Genomic DNA, 18,681 nt, shown 5'->3' on the forward strand with positions numbered 1-18,681 from the left:
AAATTAAATTAAATTAAAAAATAATAATTTCTGCACAGCAAGATAGCAACACAATGAATACACAATCTATAGAAGAGAATGAAATATTTCAAGTACATCAATAACTAGATATAAAAATTAATATGCAAAATACATAAAACACACTACACTATCAAAAGTAAAAAGTAATCCAATTCACAATCTAGGCACTTGAATAAACCTTTCATTTTTCAAAAGACACAGAAAAAATGGCCAACATAAATGAGCAAAGCATTCAATGTCTTTAATCTTGAGGGAAAAGCTAATTAAAAGCACAATGAATTACTACTACCTCATAAGTGTAACAATAGCAGTTGTCAAAAGTAGAATCCATGTACAATGATTGTCAATAAAAATAAACATGAAAGATAACTATTTTTTGGGGTGTGCAGAAAAGAGAAAATGCGAGTACTTTGTTGAAAACATAAAATTGAATGCATATTTTTCAAAAGTGCACTGAGGTTCTTAAAGCTGCAGTCAAAAATTCAATGCATGTCCTTCAAAATTAAGAAAAATGAGGAAAGAAAGGAGAGGTGAGTATATTCATAGATGCAACATTAACCAAGACACATTGTATTCACAAACTGCTTTATTGAATGGTGATTACTCTGTACAACTATTGCAAGATAATAAAAAATAAAACAAAACTTGAAATCCAGAAATAGAATTATCTCAAATATTTATTATTTACGTACTCTAGGCATTTAAAATGCTTTGTTCCAGCTAATTAGAATTCTACAACCATTTTTAGAAAAAAATTATCATGGCCTACTAAGATTTTACAAGAAAAATATGCTTCTTCTCTGAAATTCATTGTTGTATAATTCACCAGTCAAGTGATTAAATCAAACTATGTGTTTTACAGATTAATGATAAGAGTAATTGGCCAAATTTTAAAATGAGATAGATAGATAGACAGACAGACAGATAGATCGATAGATAGAATTAAAAATAAAATATTGTTTTTGAGAGAATGTGGTTGAAACAGAAGATAATCATCATAAGGAAGAAAAGCCAAGTTCAAAAATTAAGACCACATTTGAAACTTAACAGAGTGTTAGTTACCAGGTATTAGCACTATTTAAACAAAGAGGAGATGATGAGGAAACAAACTCTCAATTAGTCATCTAATTTAATTTTTCAGCTATATTTTCTACAACATGAAAAATATAGGAATAATTCATTGTATATTTTAAGTTTGTAGAACAAGTATACTACAAGAGATATTAGCACACACAGAAACAAAAACAGGAATTGTTTGAGGTTAAAGAAATGTCCATTTATATTAAGTGAAGTAAGCCAGGCCCAAACAAACACAGGTCACACAGTTTCCTTTATTTGCAATAACTAGTATTATGTCTGAGACAAACAGAAAAGGTCAGATAAGTTGATGTTAGGTCAAATGAATCCCAAGATAAGGATTCAAATGATTTTTCTTTGTTGCAATTGTTTCTAACATATTTATAAGATGATTTCTTTGTTGCTTAGTATGTCTCTCCCCCACAGTATAACCCCTGCTTTCACTGTATTTGCTGTTGGTATAATTTGTGGAGGAGAAGGGAAAAAACAAATCGTTAAAATAGGGATATAAGTGGACCCATTACAACAATGAGATATGATGTACAAGTCATTCTGTCGAAAAATGAACTTTACAACTTTGGGGGAGGAGAAGATGGGAACGAATAAGAAAGGAGAAACAAAGGAAGAGACAACAATGCTTCAGAAGAAATGTACTCATTACCTTGCCCATGTAATTGTAACCCCTCTGTACAATAATAAAAAAATAATAAAAAATATGTCAATTCACTTGATTTAATTATTACATACTGTTTTTATAGGCTATAATACTAGATTGCATCAAAGGTGTATCTACAATTCCAATTTCCCAATAAACAATTTACAAACATCAAAGATGAAAAATAAAAATTGATGGATTGGTGATCAGATGTAGATTAGAAATAGAAATGAGAACATAGATAGGAGTAATTCAGTCACATGAACACACACACATGTGTATTATGATTTCGATGTAGCTAAGTTCATCACTAATAAAAAGGTAATTATGATATACTGTTAAATTGGGTAAATCTCAGGATTATTATTTTGTGAATTCCCAGTGGACAGAGATAAAGACATGCATGAGGTATATAAAACTACAGTTCCAAGTGCATTTACATTTCTATATAGCTATATATTTTGTTCTGTAGGTGAAGATAAAATTGTGTTTCTACAAATTAATTTCTTGAAATGCACAAAACTATATACTATTTTAAAATTATGTTTGGGCTGCATACGTTTTATTGTGAAGAAGTCTCCTGAGGGCTCCTTTGACTTCTGTGTTTCTCAGGCTGTAGATGAGGGGGTTTAACATTGGAGTAATTACCCCATATAACATGGAGATGAGTCTGTCTCTGGCAGGAGAATGTTTACTGGAGGAAGGGCGGATGTAGGTAAAGATGGTTGTCCCATAGAATAAGCAAACCACAGTGAGGTGGGAGGCACACGTGGAGAAGGCTTTGCGCTTCCCTTCTGCTGACTGGATCTTCAGGATTGTGGAGATGATGTACGTATAAGAGATCAAAGTGATCAGGAAGGCACTAGTACCCAAGGTGCCAGCTACCACTAAAACGAGCATTTCTTCTGTGTAAGTGGAAGAACAAGACAGGGCCACCACTGGAGGGACATCACAGTAGTACTGGTTAACTCGATTCGACTTGCAGAAAGACAGGCTGAAGGTGGTCATTGTGTGGAGAAGGGAGTTGAGGAAACCAGCTGTCCAGGTCCCAGTCAGCAATTGCGCACATCGGACCTGGGTCATGATGAGGGTGTAGCGAAGGGGAAAACATATGGCCACATACCGGTCATAAGCCATGACAGCGAGCAGGAAGACCTCAGTCCCCACTAGGGCCACCAGAAAATAAAGCTGTAAAGCACACCCAACAAAAGAAATGCTGTGGTCCTCTGTCAAAAGGTTCTGGAGCATCTTGGGAACTGTAGCTGATGGACAAAATATGTCTAACAGGGACAAATTCGCTAAAAGGAAGTACATGGGAGTGTGAAGCTTTTGCTCTATAGTAATGGCCAGGAGAATGGCCCCGTTACCAACCAAGGTGATCAGATAGATGATGAGAAATGCCAGAAAGAGAGGGTACCGCACCTCAGGGAGGTCAGAGAGTCCAATGAGAATAAACTGAGTCACCGTTGTAAGGTTGTAGATGTCCATTGCTCCTTTCCACAGCAGTCTGTCTAGGGGAACTGAGCCAACAAGCACAAGTTAGGGGGAAAAACCCAGGCATGAGAAATTCTTAATAATGACAATGTGGCAGCTGGTGAACTATGTTAGCTACTATTCCTTGGGGACATCACTTTCTATAACTTCCAGTTGAAACACTGTATTTTCCCTTGTTCACCCTTAATTCCTTTTCAGAAAGTAGCCTTCTGAGTAACTAGTGGCCCTGGAAGCTTTGGCTACCAATCATTGTCAAGCATGCAACATTGTTGGATTTTTAGGCAATAGAAGCTGATGGTGGATTTCTTATATTCAGACAGGCACTTGCTTCATCTAAATATTCTACGTTTAGTTTTACAAACCTCACTGCTTCTATACTTTGTATGTTCACAAAATGGATGTGTTTTAATACAGTTACAAATGAAGAACACATAGATTATTAATATAGTCTTTGTATGTGCGCTACACTTTGAGATATTTATTTTAGTAAAAACTAAGCATTAATATACCCATTTGAAATAAAAGGTTGACCCATTGCAACAATGAGTTGTGCAAGATGCTATGTCGAAAAACAACTTTACAATTTAGGTGGGGTAGGGGAGTGTACTTGTGGAGATTGCAGGGAAGGGATGGTAGGGGAAAAAACAAATGAGGAGACAACAATGCTTGATAAGAAACGTACTCATTACCTTGCTCAAGTAACTGTAAACCCTCCTCTATACAATATTTTCACAATAAAAAATTTATTTAAAAAATAAAAATTTGAAGTAAAAGAATATAGTACTGAGGCTGGGAAGTTTGCTCAGTGGTAGAGTGTTTGCCTTGAATGCATGAGGCCCTGGGTTCGATTATTCAGCACCACCTAAGAAAAAGCCAGAAGTGGAGCTGTAGCTCTAGTGGTAGAGCACTAGCCTTGAGGTAAAGAGCTGAGGGACAGCGCCCAGACCCAGAGTTCAAGCTCAATGACCGAAAAAAAAAAGAAAGAAAGAAAGAGAAGGGAAGGAAGGAAGAGAAAGGAAGGAAGGAAGGAAAGAAGGAAGGAGAAGAAGAAGAAGGAGAAGAAGAGAGAGAGAAAGAAAGAAAGAACGAGAGAGAGAATGTAGAACTGTTATGGTATATGTTCAAAATATCTCCATTTGGAAGCAGTAAATATGAAGTACTTCTATGATTTCTTTCTGGTACTGAGATTTGAACTCATGAACCTATGTTTACTTGGTTTATCTGCTTGTCTGGCCCTCTACCACTTGAGCCATATCTTGAGCATATTTTTTTAAATTATTATTATCCTTAAATAGTCTATCAAGAAGGTTGTGAATCAACAAAACAGTTTATTAATGCGATGTGTCATTATCATTGCCACACCTTTCAGCATGCTCACCTACCTGTGTTTAGCCCAAATTATTGCCGGCTTGAAAATTGAGTCTGGCAGACATTTTTGTCAAGGATGGCTTTGTGCTATGATCCTCTAGATACCATCCTGCTGATTAACTAAGATTACAAGACTCAAATACATACTCTTAAGTATGAACATTAGAATTTATCTTAATAGACCACATACTTACAATGCTGAGTGAACTGTCTAGCAAAATAATCTAAAGTCTGGAAGTTAGTATGATTTTGGAATCTTTTTCTGTTACTTCCTAAACAAATTGTTTAAGAATCTTGATAGAAAAATCACAGGTACAGGCTAGGTTACAAATTAAAAGGTCTCCCTTGTTTTATTTTTTATTGCAAACTTTGAATGTTTTCATTAATTAAAATATATAGAATGAAGAATGCAAATCACACAGAATTTATGTAAATGGCATGAAGTTATCATCTCTGTCTTTTTTTCTCCTGTCAAGATTAAAAAAGAATTACTATGAGTACAGGGAGAAACAGGTACTGGTGGCTCTTGCCTCTAATCATAGATACTCAGGTAGCTGAGCTCAGAGGATCAAGGTACAAAGCACATGAAACTCTTATTTCCAATTAATCACCAATTAGAAGTAGAGTTGTGGTTCTCATGACAGAGTACTAGCCTTGAGCAAAAAGCTCAGGGACAGCTCGTAGGTTGACATCTAGCCTCAAGATCCACAAAACAATTTTAAAAACTAAAAATAATGAAAAGTATTAGATGAGGATGTTAGTCATGATACATACTGGATAGCACAACTCTATAATACCACCTCTCAAGAGGCTGATGCATTAGGATTGTAAGTTCATGTGTACGCTACCTTGTTTCAAGTCTAAGGGAAGTTTTAGCACTGAGTACTCAAGGGATATTATATTTTTCTTCCTTCAGATTGAGCCCATAGTTTGGACAAAATAAACCATTATTGGCAACATATTCAAATCATAAAATATCAGACAGAATATTATAAGAACTACCAAATACTTGTCTGTTATGTAGTAATAAAGGATGATTATTGAGTAAATGAAAACGATTCATAAAAGATTGTCATATATATTCTTACATTCCCAGTGATCAAAATTTTAAAAATGATTATTTACCTACACCAGTGAATACCAAGACTGTGAAAATATATAACAGCACATATGAGTACAGATGTGAAACATACTTGATACTGAATAAAATATTTTCAAATACTGTTAATATCTACATTAAATGATTATTTTTCTTTTTTACTAATGCTTATGAATTTGGCATTTTTATAAACATGAACTATATGAAATAAATTAATAGCATTTTTATTTATGTATTTAACCTGATTTTTATAAAATTACATAATAGGTATGCATCCACCAAAACATGGCAATATATTTTTCTTAAATTTTATATTTCTTAAATTTTTATAATTGGCTGTTTCAGTTTGTTCAATAAAGCTTATGATCCTAACATATGATATAGAGAGAAAAATTAAATTTTCATTAACAATCTCTTCTAGCGCCTTAAAAAATAAACCAAATATTTGACATTTTATCTAAAGAATGTGAGGGTCATTTTGTCAACAATACATTTCTGAAGAGGGCATTCTACAACTTTCCTGCAGAACTAGTAATACACAGAGGTCAGAAAAGCTCTTAGGAAACCCATGCTTTCCGTTGCTTCATGTGGTCACTAGTGTAAACATGTAATTAGAAGCACAAACCCATGAGAACCATCATAAGGGATATGTGGCAAGCATTAATCTCCTACTGGAAATAAAACATTGTTTTTCCAACATATTTTTACATATAGTCAGTGGCAAATAAACTATACAGGAAGCCTTGCTGCTCAGAAAATAGTTACTTCAAGTTTCAACTGTATAGAGAAAAATAGCATTAGCTAATAGGTAAAAATGTAGCAAAAACAGGTGTGAAACTTTAACATAGTTGAAATTGTGTTTTTTTAAAATATCATTACTACAGAATATTGCATTTCAATTTTTGTTTAAATAGGTTAAGTTACCAAGAAAACACTTGAGGAAGAAGAAAGCAAGATGACCCACACCACACCTTACTTCAGTCCAGTAACAGCAAACACCACTTGTATGTAGAACGCTCATTAGAATTTAGCCTATATATGTTACACATTTTTCCCTTAGGAAATATGCTAATGAGGATTTTAGATGAACTATTCCTTTCTTCATAAATCCAATCCTAACAAAACAGATACATAATTAATTTGGTGTAAGTTTTAAGTAATGCAAAATTATGAGTGACATTTGTATTTCTTATAATGACCTAGTGTGAGGTTTAAGATCTTTCAGTGATCATGTGCCCAAAGGAAAAAAATTAAAAATAGTGTTACTAAGTAGCTGATGTTTCTGTCTTCACAGTAATAATTAATCCAAAGCATCAGTCTATTATCATATTTTTAAATCCTCATTTTCTTAGTAAAATAGCAAATGTGAGCAAAATTTCTATATAGTCTCTCAAAGTTTCTTTCAAGACTGTGTCCCTTCCACATGAAAAACTATATTCCTGAGCAGCTTAGATCCAAAGTGAGTAAAATTTAAAACTCATTTGAATATGGAATTCCCAACTAACTTTTGTAGTATGTATAAATTAAGTAGAAATAAGAAATTTGTCTGTAAATTCAATACATAGAATCCAGTATAGGAAAATACAAGTAACTTTTTAAAACTGGTTTTGTTTTTCTATAACTTTTCAAAAAATTGGAAAATCGCAAATACAAACATTAAAAACAATGCAAGAAAAGACATATCTGACTATACACGCCTATACCTGTGACCTTGCTCAATGTTCATGTTATTGTAGAAAGGGAAATGATAACTGAAAAACTACAACATATCTGAATGTCTTAAATTTACTTCATTTTTATTAAAGAGTTGATATACTGAGGGATTACAATTATGTTAGTCAGGTCATGAATACATTTCCTTTCCCACAGGGTCATCTGTTCCCATCTCTACCCATGAGTTGTATAGTTCCCATTCATCAATGTCCAGTGAGCTCCATTGATGTAGTTTTTTCACCCTTTTCCCCTCTAGATCTGTGCCACACACCCCCGGAACGTATGATTTTTAAATTATTTTATTAACATTTAATTGCAATAAAGTGACTACCTTGATATTATGCATTTCTGTTTGAGTTTGGTCATCTCTTTACCATTTTATTAGTTTAAATTAAGGATAGAAAGTGAAGAGTTTTATTGTGGCATTCCCAATAAATGCACATAATACATTTTAATGACATTCATTCACATTTTCTTCTGTTTCATCCCCTTCAAATCTTCCAATTTTTCACTTAATATATACATAATTGCATTTTACTCATCACTATCACACGCCCGCCCACCCCTTCCTGTAGCTGTCCCAATTTTGGGCCATGTCCTCAAATTTTTGAGTTCTGCTTTCCATCTGTAAAAAGCAGATGAAATGTATGCAAGTCTAAGTTTAGCAGATTTCACTTAACTTGATGGTGTACATTTTTAATTTTCTGCAAATGGGATAATTTCATATTTCATTAAAGCTAAATTATACTCCATTGCATATATAGCACATTTTTTTATGAAATCATTTGTAGAATGGCAACTAGGCTGAATGCATGCAATCGCTGTGATGAGTGATGATGCAATATTTTAATAGTTTTGACTAACATTCCTCTGGGTATGTGCATGACATGGTATGTAACGATGTTTGCCTTTCAGAATATCTCTTGAGATGGAAAGAAAATAAAAACATACTTTGCACACATAGGCTCTGATATGATCCACACCATCGCAAAGAAACTGTGAAATTTTTGTCACTGATAATTTAGAAATTTTACCATCTCTCTTAAGCCTTTATATTGAAATTAATTTTTTTAATTTAAGCCTTTATATTTAAATTATTAAGGTACTTAAATCTCTTGTTTTACATTGGACTTGTTTTACATGGGGTTTGGAATATAGACCTTAGTTGCCTGTTATATGATGTGGTATGAGTGTCCTATCACAAACCCTCAAACCTCCCTTTTTCTCATAAAATTGGTTTGAGTATTGTATTACTTGTAGATCATAATACACTTGCATCAAATAATGACTCCTCAAAGTGACAGTTAAGCAAAATAATAGAAGTCATCTGCTTCTACACTAGAGCAGTGCAGATATAGATTGCCAGCTAAAAATACCAAATGTGGTCCTCTCAGCTTCTTTTCATTAAGACCTGGCCCAGATCCCCAGGAATCCAAGTGAGCACTGCAGCTTTAACCACCTATAAACTCCAATCAAGGTAGTTCAAATCTTCCACATGTCTGCATCAGTCCATTTTCACTGTTAAAACAATATATCTGAGGTGGTATATTATAAAGAAAAGAGTTCTATTAAAATCACACTTCTCAAAGTGCAAAGTCCAAACTAGCCTGATGCCAGCCATGGATAAGCATCTCATGAGAGAGAACATCATGGTTGAATGAATGAGAAAGATCCCACAGGAGGGTGGAAACAGAGAATAGAAAGAGGCCATTCTTGCTTATTTATCATAGCTCTTTCAGGAGAACTAACCAGAACCTTGTTTGCATGTGTAAAAAATGAATTTACATTGGATATTCTAATCTCTGCTTCTAAATTTTCATTTCCTGTTTTTTTAAAGTTATCACTAAAATGTATTCTCTTATCCTAATTTTCTTTTGTAATGGGAATAGTAGTATGAAGATAGCACAAACCATTCAGATGTCATTTCCAAACATAATTTCTAATCTACTAGTTTCCGTTTCCATCCCAAAATGGAGCTAGCTGGAGGGGGATAGAAAACATCAGATCAGTGCGGTGGGTATTACACTTGGTAATTACAAGAAAGGAAATGGTTTGATTCTCCGTTTCTTTTTTCATTTATCAGAAGTACGTGGCCAGGTATTTTGGTTTCATTATCAAGTGCTAGATTAACTGCAGCAATTTCAAAAGCTATCTGAGCAATATGGTAGAAGAATCTGGATGCAGGAAGAAGATGGCAGAAATAGAAAAGAGAGCAGGTTAAGCTGTCTACGAAGCAGCAGAGTTATAGGATCTCATCACGCTTACCACATCATGTCTGAAGAATCACACCAAGTAAGCTGTAATTGGACAGAGATATATACCAAAGAAGATTATAAGCTGCTTGCAAAAAAACACAGAATTCCGTGCCTGCTGGCAGCTACTAGAGGCGACAGAGATGTCAGAGTAGGCAGCGGAGGTGATGGTGGCAGCAGCGTCTGAGCCTGGAGGCTTTCACTTACCTTTACCATAGGATTGAGAGAGACTGCATGGGAGAAAGCAGGAGTGGGAACCCACAGCTGAGCCAGCACAGTCAGACATAGAAACAACTCATTACATTGCAATGCTCCAGAGCATCAGTGGGAACCATAAGTACCCCAGAAAAGGCATTCCTCTCCCTCCCAGAAAACAGCACCCAGAATAATGCCATTTTTGACAATGGTAAAGAGGCTGATACAGCACCTAGCTAACACTTGCCCAAGAAATAGTGCCATTTTTGAGAAGGGCAAAGTATTATGAAACCCATGACCACCATCTTCAGTGGGAAACTAACGATCTGCCCAGAGGGTGGCAGCCCCTCCTCTCAGCAGTGAGCAGAACAAGCTTGGCATTCCATCCCAATACCAGCACCGTTCAAGGCCGGCTTGGAATCATTAAACCAAAAGTCTAAAATCTCACTGAAAAACATAAAATAAAAACAAACAAAACAGTCAGATTGTACAAACCAAAAGCGATTTCCAGCGGGGCTAAGAGTAGGAAATCAGGTACTAGCCACCCTTCCAAATCCAGGAAGGATATTGATTCCAGATAGGCCGCAGTTCTGCCCACACCCAAGTGCTCTGCAGATTGTCGGCTTCAGGTAAGAGCCAGCTCCTACCAGTTGTAGTGCAAGAACCACACAACTCACACTACGGCCTAATCTAGACTGAGAGGAGACCAACAGAGAATGCAAGTTTGTAAGGCAAAACTTAATCTGACCACTCAACTAAACTTATTAGAGAATTCATTTGTTCACTTTGATTTATAAGAATGTTTAAACATGGGGCTGGGAAGGTGGCTCAGTGGTAGAGTGGCTTGCCTTGCATGCTCGAGGCCCTGGGTTCGATTCCTCAGCACCACATAAGCAAAAAGAAAAAAGCCGGAAGTGGTGATGTGGTGCAAGGCACTAGCCTTGAGCTGAAGAACTGAGGGACAGCACCCAGGCCCAGAGTTCAGGCCCCACGACCGGACCCAAAAAAAAAAAAAAAAGAGAGAATGTTCAAACATGCCTTAAAACCTATCTATGTCCCAAATTTACTGAGGGTAGGAATCTAAGTAACATCCACACACCCCCATATGAAGAAGGATTCTGAATCCAACTATATCCAAACCCCCAAGCAATTAAGCAGTTCAGCTCCCAGCCTATAAAACAGTATAAATGCCCCCAAACTATCAAATAAGGAACTCCACATCCTGCCTCCTATTCTTACCACATACTGCCAAGATCTTGTCTACAAAAAAAGCTTCAGATCATAGTAACTATTAGAGATTACACTGAGAGACTGCATAAAGAACATGGGGAGACACAAGGACCCCCAAACAAATTGGAGAGTCTACTTTTTGTTATTCTTGGGGCTTTAAGAATTCAATTTTGTTGTTGTTTTGTTTAGTCTTACATACACCTAAAGTAATTGCTAGGCCTCTTTCTTAGTTGTGTGCATACTTAATCTGGCTATATTTTTAATTGTTAAATTTCCTATTTTTTATATTTTTATTTTTATATCTTAGATTTTACTTTACTATTTTCTTCTTTTCATGTTCTTTATTCTTTTGTTCTTCTTTGGTATTTTGTTTTTCTTTATATTTCATTCTAGTTCATTTAATTGCACTTTAACTTGTCTGCCTTTAGCTCTGATAGTTCTGTCCATTCCATTGATTCCTAAGTTTTTATCTGTTAGTTAACTGTATTTGTTTCCATTGCGACTATGTCTATTTGGATCATCCAGTTATCTATTTGGTTTGGTTTGATTTATCCTGAACCTAACAAGAGATTCTCTCACTGGATACAACTGGATACAACTATATATAAGCTCCTATTGTGACCAACAATACCCCCATCAAACAAAATGGAGTATTGAGATAGAGAAATACTTATCTCTGTTTTCACACTTCTTATTTAAAGTCTAAGCAATTGTAGGGCTCATGGTTGGTGTTTGGGTTTTTTTTTTTACTTTAAATCATTTGCAATTTCCTTTTGTTTCCAAATAGTCAGAAAACATCAAGAAGCACAAGAAAAATGACAGATCAAGGAACATCAACTCACACACAAAATAACCAGGCAATACAGCAGACAATAAAGGATGTAGAAGATAGTTCTCAAAACACTTTAGAAACACTACTGATAAGTATATTTAATGAGAAGATAGAAAGCTTAAACAAGGCTATGTATGAATGTGATGAACCTAATAAACAATTATTAGAACAATGCGTGGAATCCACAAACAGAAAGCTAAATGAATTCCAACAGAAAGAAAGGGAGTGAATTGAAACAATAATCACTCAGCTAAAGAATATGAGAGAAGCTGGGTGCAGGTAGCTCACGCCTGTAATCCTAGCTACTTAGGAGGCTGAGATCTGAGGATCACTGTTCAAAGCAAGGACTGGCAGAAAAGTCCATGAAACTCTTATCCCCAATAAACCACCAGAAAACTGGAAGTGGCATGGTAGTTCAAGTGGTAGAGCCCTAACCTTGAGCTGAAGAGTGCAGGGACAGTTCTCAGGCCCAGAGTTCCAGTCCCATGACCAACAACAACAAAAAGAATATGAGAGAAGACACAGATAATCAAATCAAGACAGTAAAGAAGTCTATACAACACTAGAAACAAAGCTTCAGTAATGAAAGAGAAGCCATCAAAAATGCTCCATTAGAAGGAATTGAAATAAAAAACAAAGTTGAAAGTTTTGATAATGGATTAGATGATGAAAAAGAGAGTGTCCAGAATAGAAGACATAGAAGATATTACACAGAAGTTACAATTATTCACAACAAATCCACCAAAAAAGAAAGGAGCTGGCATGAACTTCAAGATGCAGTAAGAACTCATTTAAGATGGATAGGTATTGCTGGAGGTGAACAGAAGGATGGTAAATGGATAGCAAATGTATTTAACAGAAATCAAGAGAAGAACTTCTCAAACGTGCAAAACGATAGGCTTACTCAAATAAAAGAAGCCTTTAGAATCCCAAACACACCACGGCATAAATCCACACAGAACCAATAGAGACTAAGGAAAGGAATCTTAAAACTGTCAGGGGGAAAATGATAAGGACTTATAAAAGAAAACCATTGAGAAAAACTACAGAATTTTCAGCCAGGATGATGAAAATAAGGAGAGCCTGGAATGTGGTTATGTGACTCCTTAATGGCAAACAAACACCAACCAAGAATAGTATACTCAGCTAAGCTCTCTTTAATACCCAACAGACAAACAAAAACTCCACAACAAGGAAAAATTCAAACAATGTGTCTCCACTAAACCAGCACTACAGAAGACTTCAAAATGTACTAAATATAGAAAAACAACAAGAACGCAATACTGGTGAAGAAACGTCCCCTTACCAGACAACTACATAAATATAGTAAGAAATTTTGAGGCATAGCAACCAATAAGGTGGATAACCTGGCAGGACCTACGAAACACCTCTCAAATTGCACCATTTGTAATTACATGCCATGAAGTAAGCCAGATACATACTATATTATTGAGAATAAATGGTGAAAAAAAAATAAAGCAAATGTTAAATTTACAGTAGTGTTACTATAAGTAATATACCCTTGCAATGTCATTTAAATTTCAAGTGTTTATGGACTGAAAAGAGTCATCTAAAATTAAATGACAAGTAATTAACCTGCCCTATGAGGGGCCTCTACTGGGTGATAAGGTTTTGGCAAAGGTAATTGGTAACAAAGAGTCACACAATAAAAAGTAATAGACACATGACTTAAGAAATGTGATTTGAAAAGATTAAACATTAATGATACTGTTAAAAATCTAAAGGGGAAAATAGAAAGCAACTCAATAATATATAAACATTTTAATAGTTGTGTGATCATATAAATTAGTGAAAATTCAAGGACAGTACACAAAAGAAGGAGATGCAGAATGCTACAGATTAATTGAGAATCAAAAACTTAGACAATGAACATATAGTAAATTCATCAGCAGACTGGGAAACAGGAGCTGTAATCAGAAGTAATGGGGATGCATAGAGCTAGGAACATGTATGGTAGAAAATAGATAATTGAAGACCAAAAGGGTTTTATTACATAAGTAATAGACAATATGTAAAATATTCTTCTCTCTAGAGGTGGAAGAATAATAGGGTAAATGATGGATTGCTGCCATGATAATTGTCTGATCACACACTAATAGTATGGGAAGTGGTGAGTTTAAAGCAAAGCACTCAGTTTTCATATTACATTGTGTAAACATGCTCAGAAACATAGCAATCTTCGGAGGGCTCCTTTCACCTCAGTGTTTCTCAGGCTGTAGATGAGGGGGTTTAACATTGGAGTCATTACCCCGTATAACATGGAGATGAGTCTGTCTCTGGCAGGGGAATGCTTACTGGAGGAGGGGCGGATGTAGTTAAAAATGACGGTGCCATAGAACAAACAAACCACAGTGAGGTGGGAGGCACATGTGGAGAAGGCTTTGCGCTTCCCTTCTGCTGACCGGATCTTCAGGATGGTGGAGATGATGTACAGATAGGAGATCAAGGTGATCAGGAAGGCACTAGTACCCAAGACACCTCCAACCACTAGAAGTACCATTTCTGCCATGTAAGTGGAAGAACAAGACAGGGCCACTACTGGAGGAATATCACAGTAGTACTGGTCAACTCGATTCGACATGCAGAAAGACAGGCTGAAGGTGGTCATTGTGTGGAGAAGGGAGTTGAGGAAACCAGCTGCCCAGGTCCCAGTCAGCAACTGCGCACAGCGAATATGGCTCATGATAAGGGTGTAACGAAGGGGAAAACATATGGCCACATACCGGTCATAAGCCATGACAGCAAGCAGGAAGACCTCAGTCCCCACTAGGGCCACCAGGAAATAAAGCTGTAAAGCACACCCAACAAAAGAAATGCTGTGGTCCTCTGTCAAAAGGTTCTGGAGCATCTTGGGAACTGTAGTTGAAGGACAAAATATGTCTAACAGGGACAGATTTGCTAAAAGGAAGTACATTGGGGTGTGAAGCTTTTGCTCTATAGTAATGGCCAGGATGATGGCCCCGTTACCCACCAAGGTGATCTGGTAGATGATGAGAAGTGCCACAAAGAGCGGGTATCGCACTTCAGGGAGGTCAGAGAGTCTAAGGAGAATAAACTGAGTCACCGTCGTAAGGTTGTAGAGGTCCATTTCTTCTTTCCACAACTATCTGGCAGAAATAACCAATAAACACAGGTTAGGGTAAACAAGAAAACCAAGGAAGGCAGGAATGGAGAAATTCTTAATAAAGATAATTTGAATGCTGATGAACTATATTAGGTAACTTTACATGGAGAGTTCACTTTCTAAAACTTCCATTTGAAACATCTTCTGTACGCCTATTTCCACTCCTGTTCACCCTTCTTTTCATAAAGAAGTAACCATGGGACCTGGAAAATTTCCCTGCCAATTACCTTCAAGCACGCAACATTGTTGGATTTTGTAGTCAGTGGAAGCTGATGGTGGAATTCTCATGCACAGACAGACATTTGTATTACTCTGACTCTGCCATCTTTATGTATGTAGACTGCACTGTCTCAATACTAAATTACTAAGGTGAACATTGTCTTATTTATCTCATTCTATATTTTTATGTTTTCAAATTGCATGTGTTTAATACAATTACAGTTGTACAAATGTATAATACATAGATTATTATTATGGGCTATGTATGTGGACATACTTAGAGGCATTTATTTTAGATTACTTATTAGGCTATGTATGTGTATATACTTAGACACTTTTAAGAAATCCTATGAGTTAATATACACAGAAGAAATAAAATATGAAATAAAAGAATGTAGGATTGTTATGTCATCTCTTCAAAATATCTCTATTTTGGATAAATGTTAAATATTAAATACTACCTTGATTTCATTTTTTTCTGGTACTGCTATTTTAACTCGGAGATCCATGTTTACTTGGATTTGCTCAGCCTGATCTCTACCAATTGAGCCATGCCATTAGCCTAGCTTTTAAAACTTATTATCTTTAACTAATTGTACCAAGGAGTTGTGCTTCACAAACAGTTTATGAATACAATGTGTCATAGTCAGTGTCACCCATTTCAACATTCTCATCCCTCTGTCTTCAGCCCAACTTTTGCTGTTTATTTTGAAAATGGAGTCTGGAAGACTTTTCTGCCCAGGATGGCTTTGTACTATGATCATCTGCTTCTCAGCCTCCTGAGTGCCTAAGATTCTAAGACTCGAATAGCTACTCTTAAATATGAGCATTAGAGTTTACCCTAATAACACACTTAGCCATAACACTGAGTGAAATAATCTAAAGTCTGAAAATTAATACAGTTTTGGAATTTCTTCTGTTACTTCCTAAACAAATTATTTTAACAACACATCTTGGATAGAAAAGTCACAGGTAAAGGCTAGGTTACAAAATGAAAGGTAAATGTATATTCTATGGTCTCACTTGTCTTTATTTTTCTTAGTGAAAACTCTGAAACTTTTCTTTGATTAGGTGAAATATATAGAACCAGTAATACAAATCACACATATTTTATGTAAATTTCATGAAATTATAATCTGCATCCTTTTTTCCCCTGTCAAGTTTAAGTAAGACTTCCTGTGAGTACCAGGAGAAGGCAGGTGCTAGTGGCTCATGCCTGTAATCATATTTACTCTGAAGGCTGAGTTCTGAGGATGGTGGTTCAAAGCCAGCTTAGTAGAAAGGCCTTATTAATCACCAAATAGGTAGGAGTAGAGCTTTCATTCATATGATAGACCAATACCTTTGAGAAAAGAGCTCAGAAAGAGCACACAGATGGCCCTCTAGCCTCAAGACCATCAAAACAAATTTAAAAATTAAAAATAATAAAGAATATTAGGTGAAATTGCTGGATGTAATAGCATATAGATTAGCACATAAGAGGCTGAAGCAGTAAGATTTTGAGTTCATGTGTAGGCTTTGTAACGAGATCCTGTTTCAGATCTAAGAGATATTTTAGTAATGAATACTCTGGAGTGTTCTTTTTCTTCCCTCAGAGTGGACCCATAATTTCGACAAAATAAACCTTTATTGGTATCATATTCAAACAATGAAATATCATACAGAAAATTATTAAGAATTACCAAATAAAGGATGATTATTAAGTAAATGAAAATGATTCAAAAATATTCTCATATAAATTCTCACATCGTCAAGTGATCGCAATTCAAAGTATTATCAATTTTCTGCCTACACCTATGCTTATTAAGACTATGAAAATAAAACAGTATATATAAGAACATAAATGAGGCATATTGGATTCTGGAAAAAAATATTTTCATAGAGTAAATGTTAATATCCACATCAACTGATCATTTTCCTCTTTACTAATGCTTATAAATTTGGCATTTAAAAAAATAAGAAAGATATTGATAGCATTTTTATTTATGCATGTAACTGTTTTTCAAAAAATACATAATCAATATGCATCCACCAAAAATTGGCAATATATTTTTCTTAAATTTTGTAATTGGCTGTTGAAATTTGTTCAATAAAGCTTATGATCTTAATATCTCATATGGAGAAGAAAATGGTATTTTTCCTTAACAATCTCTTCTATCCCCTTGTTAACAAGCATAACTAAACCAAGTATTCAAGATTTAATCTAAAGAATGAGAAGTGTATTTTGTTAACAATACATTGCTGAGGAGGAACTTCTGTAATGCTCCTTATTAATCTGAAGGACATATATTTATTAACACTAAACATGTGAGAACTATCATAAGGTATATGTGGCTAGCATTAACTTCCCACTGGAAAGGAAACTTTGTTATTTTCAATATATTATCTTGCCTATGGTCAGTGACAAATGAAGTTTTGCTGCTCAGAAAATACTTACTTCAAGTTTCAACTGTATTGAGAAAAACAGCATTGGCTAAGTAGGCAAAAATGTACCAAAAATGATCTGAAGCCTTAACATAAGTAAATATGTTTTACTTAAAATACCATTATTTAAGATAATTGCATTTCAGTTTTCTTTTAAATAGGTTAAGTTACCAAGAAAACATTTGAGGAAGAAGAAAGCAAGATTATCCACACCACACCTTACTTCAGTCCACTAACAGCAAACACCACTTGTATGTAGAACTCTCATTAGAATTTAGTCTATAATATATATGTTACCAATTTTTCCCTTAGGAAATGGGATAATGAGGATTCTAGATGGACTGTTATTTTCTTTGTATATCCTATCCTAACAATAGAGATATACAATCAACTCAGTGGAAGTTTGGTGTAATGCAAAATTTATATGATTGTCATTCATATTTCTTACAATGATCAAGGGTACATATGGTTTAAGATATTTTAGTGAGAAGGTGGCCAAAGGAAAAAAAATAAAAATATCACTAAGAAGCTAATGTGTCTGTAGTCAGTAATAATTAATTCAAAATATGATGATACTATCATATTTTTTATAAAGTCTCATTTCCATAGTAAAAAAGCAAACCTGAGCAAAATTTCTTTACATCATCTCAAAGCTTCTTTCAATACTGTGTCCCTCCCACGTGAAGAGCTATGTTACAGGACAGCTTAGATCCCAAGTGAGTAAAATAAAACATCATTTGAATCTGCAATTTCTAACTCACCTTTGTAGTATGTATAAAGCAGTAAATACCGTTGTCTACATAGAATCCAAGCTAGGAAAATAGAAGTAACAATTTTACTGGCTTTATTTTTCTATAACTTTTCAAAAATTTGAAAATTTCAGGCACAAGCTTTAAAAACAGCACAAGAAAGACATGCCTGACTATACAAACCTATACCTGTGATCTTGCTCACTGT

General features: G+C 35.1%; 2 protein-coding genes across 2 annotated transcripts; both read right to left on the bottom strand.

Annotated features, from left to right (window-relative positions):
- Positions 1-2,293: 2,293 nt before the first annotated feature.
- Positions 2,294-3,241, bottom strand: LOC105985071 (olfactory receptor 5V1-like). Its single transcript, XM_013015482.1, has one exon. The coding sequence runs from the start codon at positions 3,239-3,241 to the stop codon at positions 2,294-2,296; it is 948 nt and encodes a 315-aa protein (XP_012870936.1).
- Positions 3,242-14,118: 10,877 nt separating this feature from the next.
- LOC105985073 (olfactory receptor 5V1-like) lies at positions 14,119-15,045 on the bottom strand. Its single transcript, XM_013015483.1, has one exon. The coding sequence runs from the start codon at positions 15,043-15,045 to the stop codon at positions 14,119-14,121; it is 927 nt and encodes a 308-aa protein (XP_012870937.1).
- Between the last annotated feature and the right edge of the window lie 3,636 nt (positions 15,046-18,681).

This window comes from Dipodomys ordii, unplaced genomic scaffold, assembly GCF_000151885.1.
Source record: "Dipodomys ordii isolate 6190 unplaced genomic scaffold, Dord_2.0 Scaffold27, whole genome shotgun sequence".
Classification (NCBI taxonomy): Eukaryota; Metazoa; Chordata; class Mammalia; order Rodentia; family Heteromyidae; genus Dipodomys; species Dipodomys ordii.

What these genes read in the sequence shown, in the direction of transcription:
- LOC105985073 (XM_013015483.1), bottom strand. Translation starts at nt 15,045, where the DNA reads ATGGACCTCTACAACCTTACGACGGTGACTCAGTTTATTCTCCTTAGA.
- LOC105985071 (XM_013015482.1), bottom strand. Translation starts at nt 3,241, where the DNA reads ATGGACATCTACAACCTTACAACGGTGACTCAGTTTATTCTCATTGGA.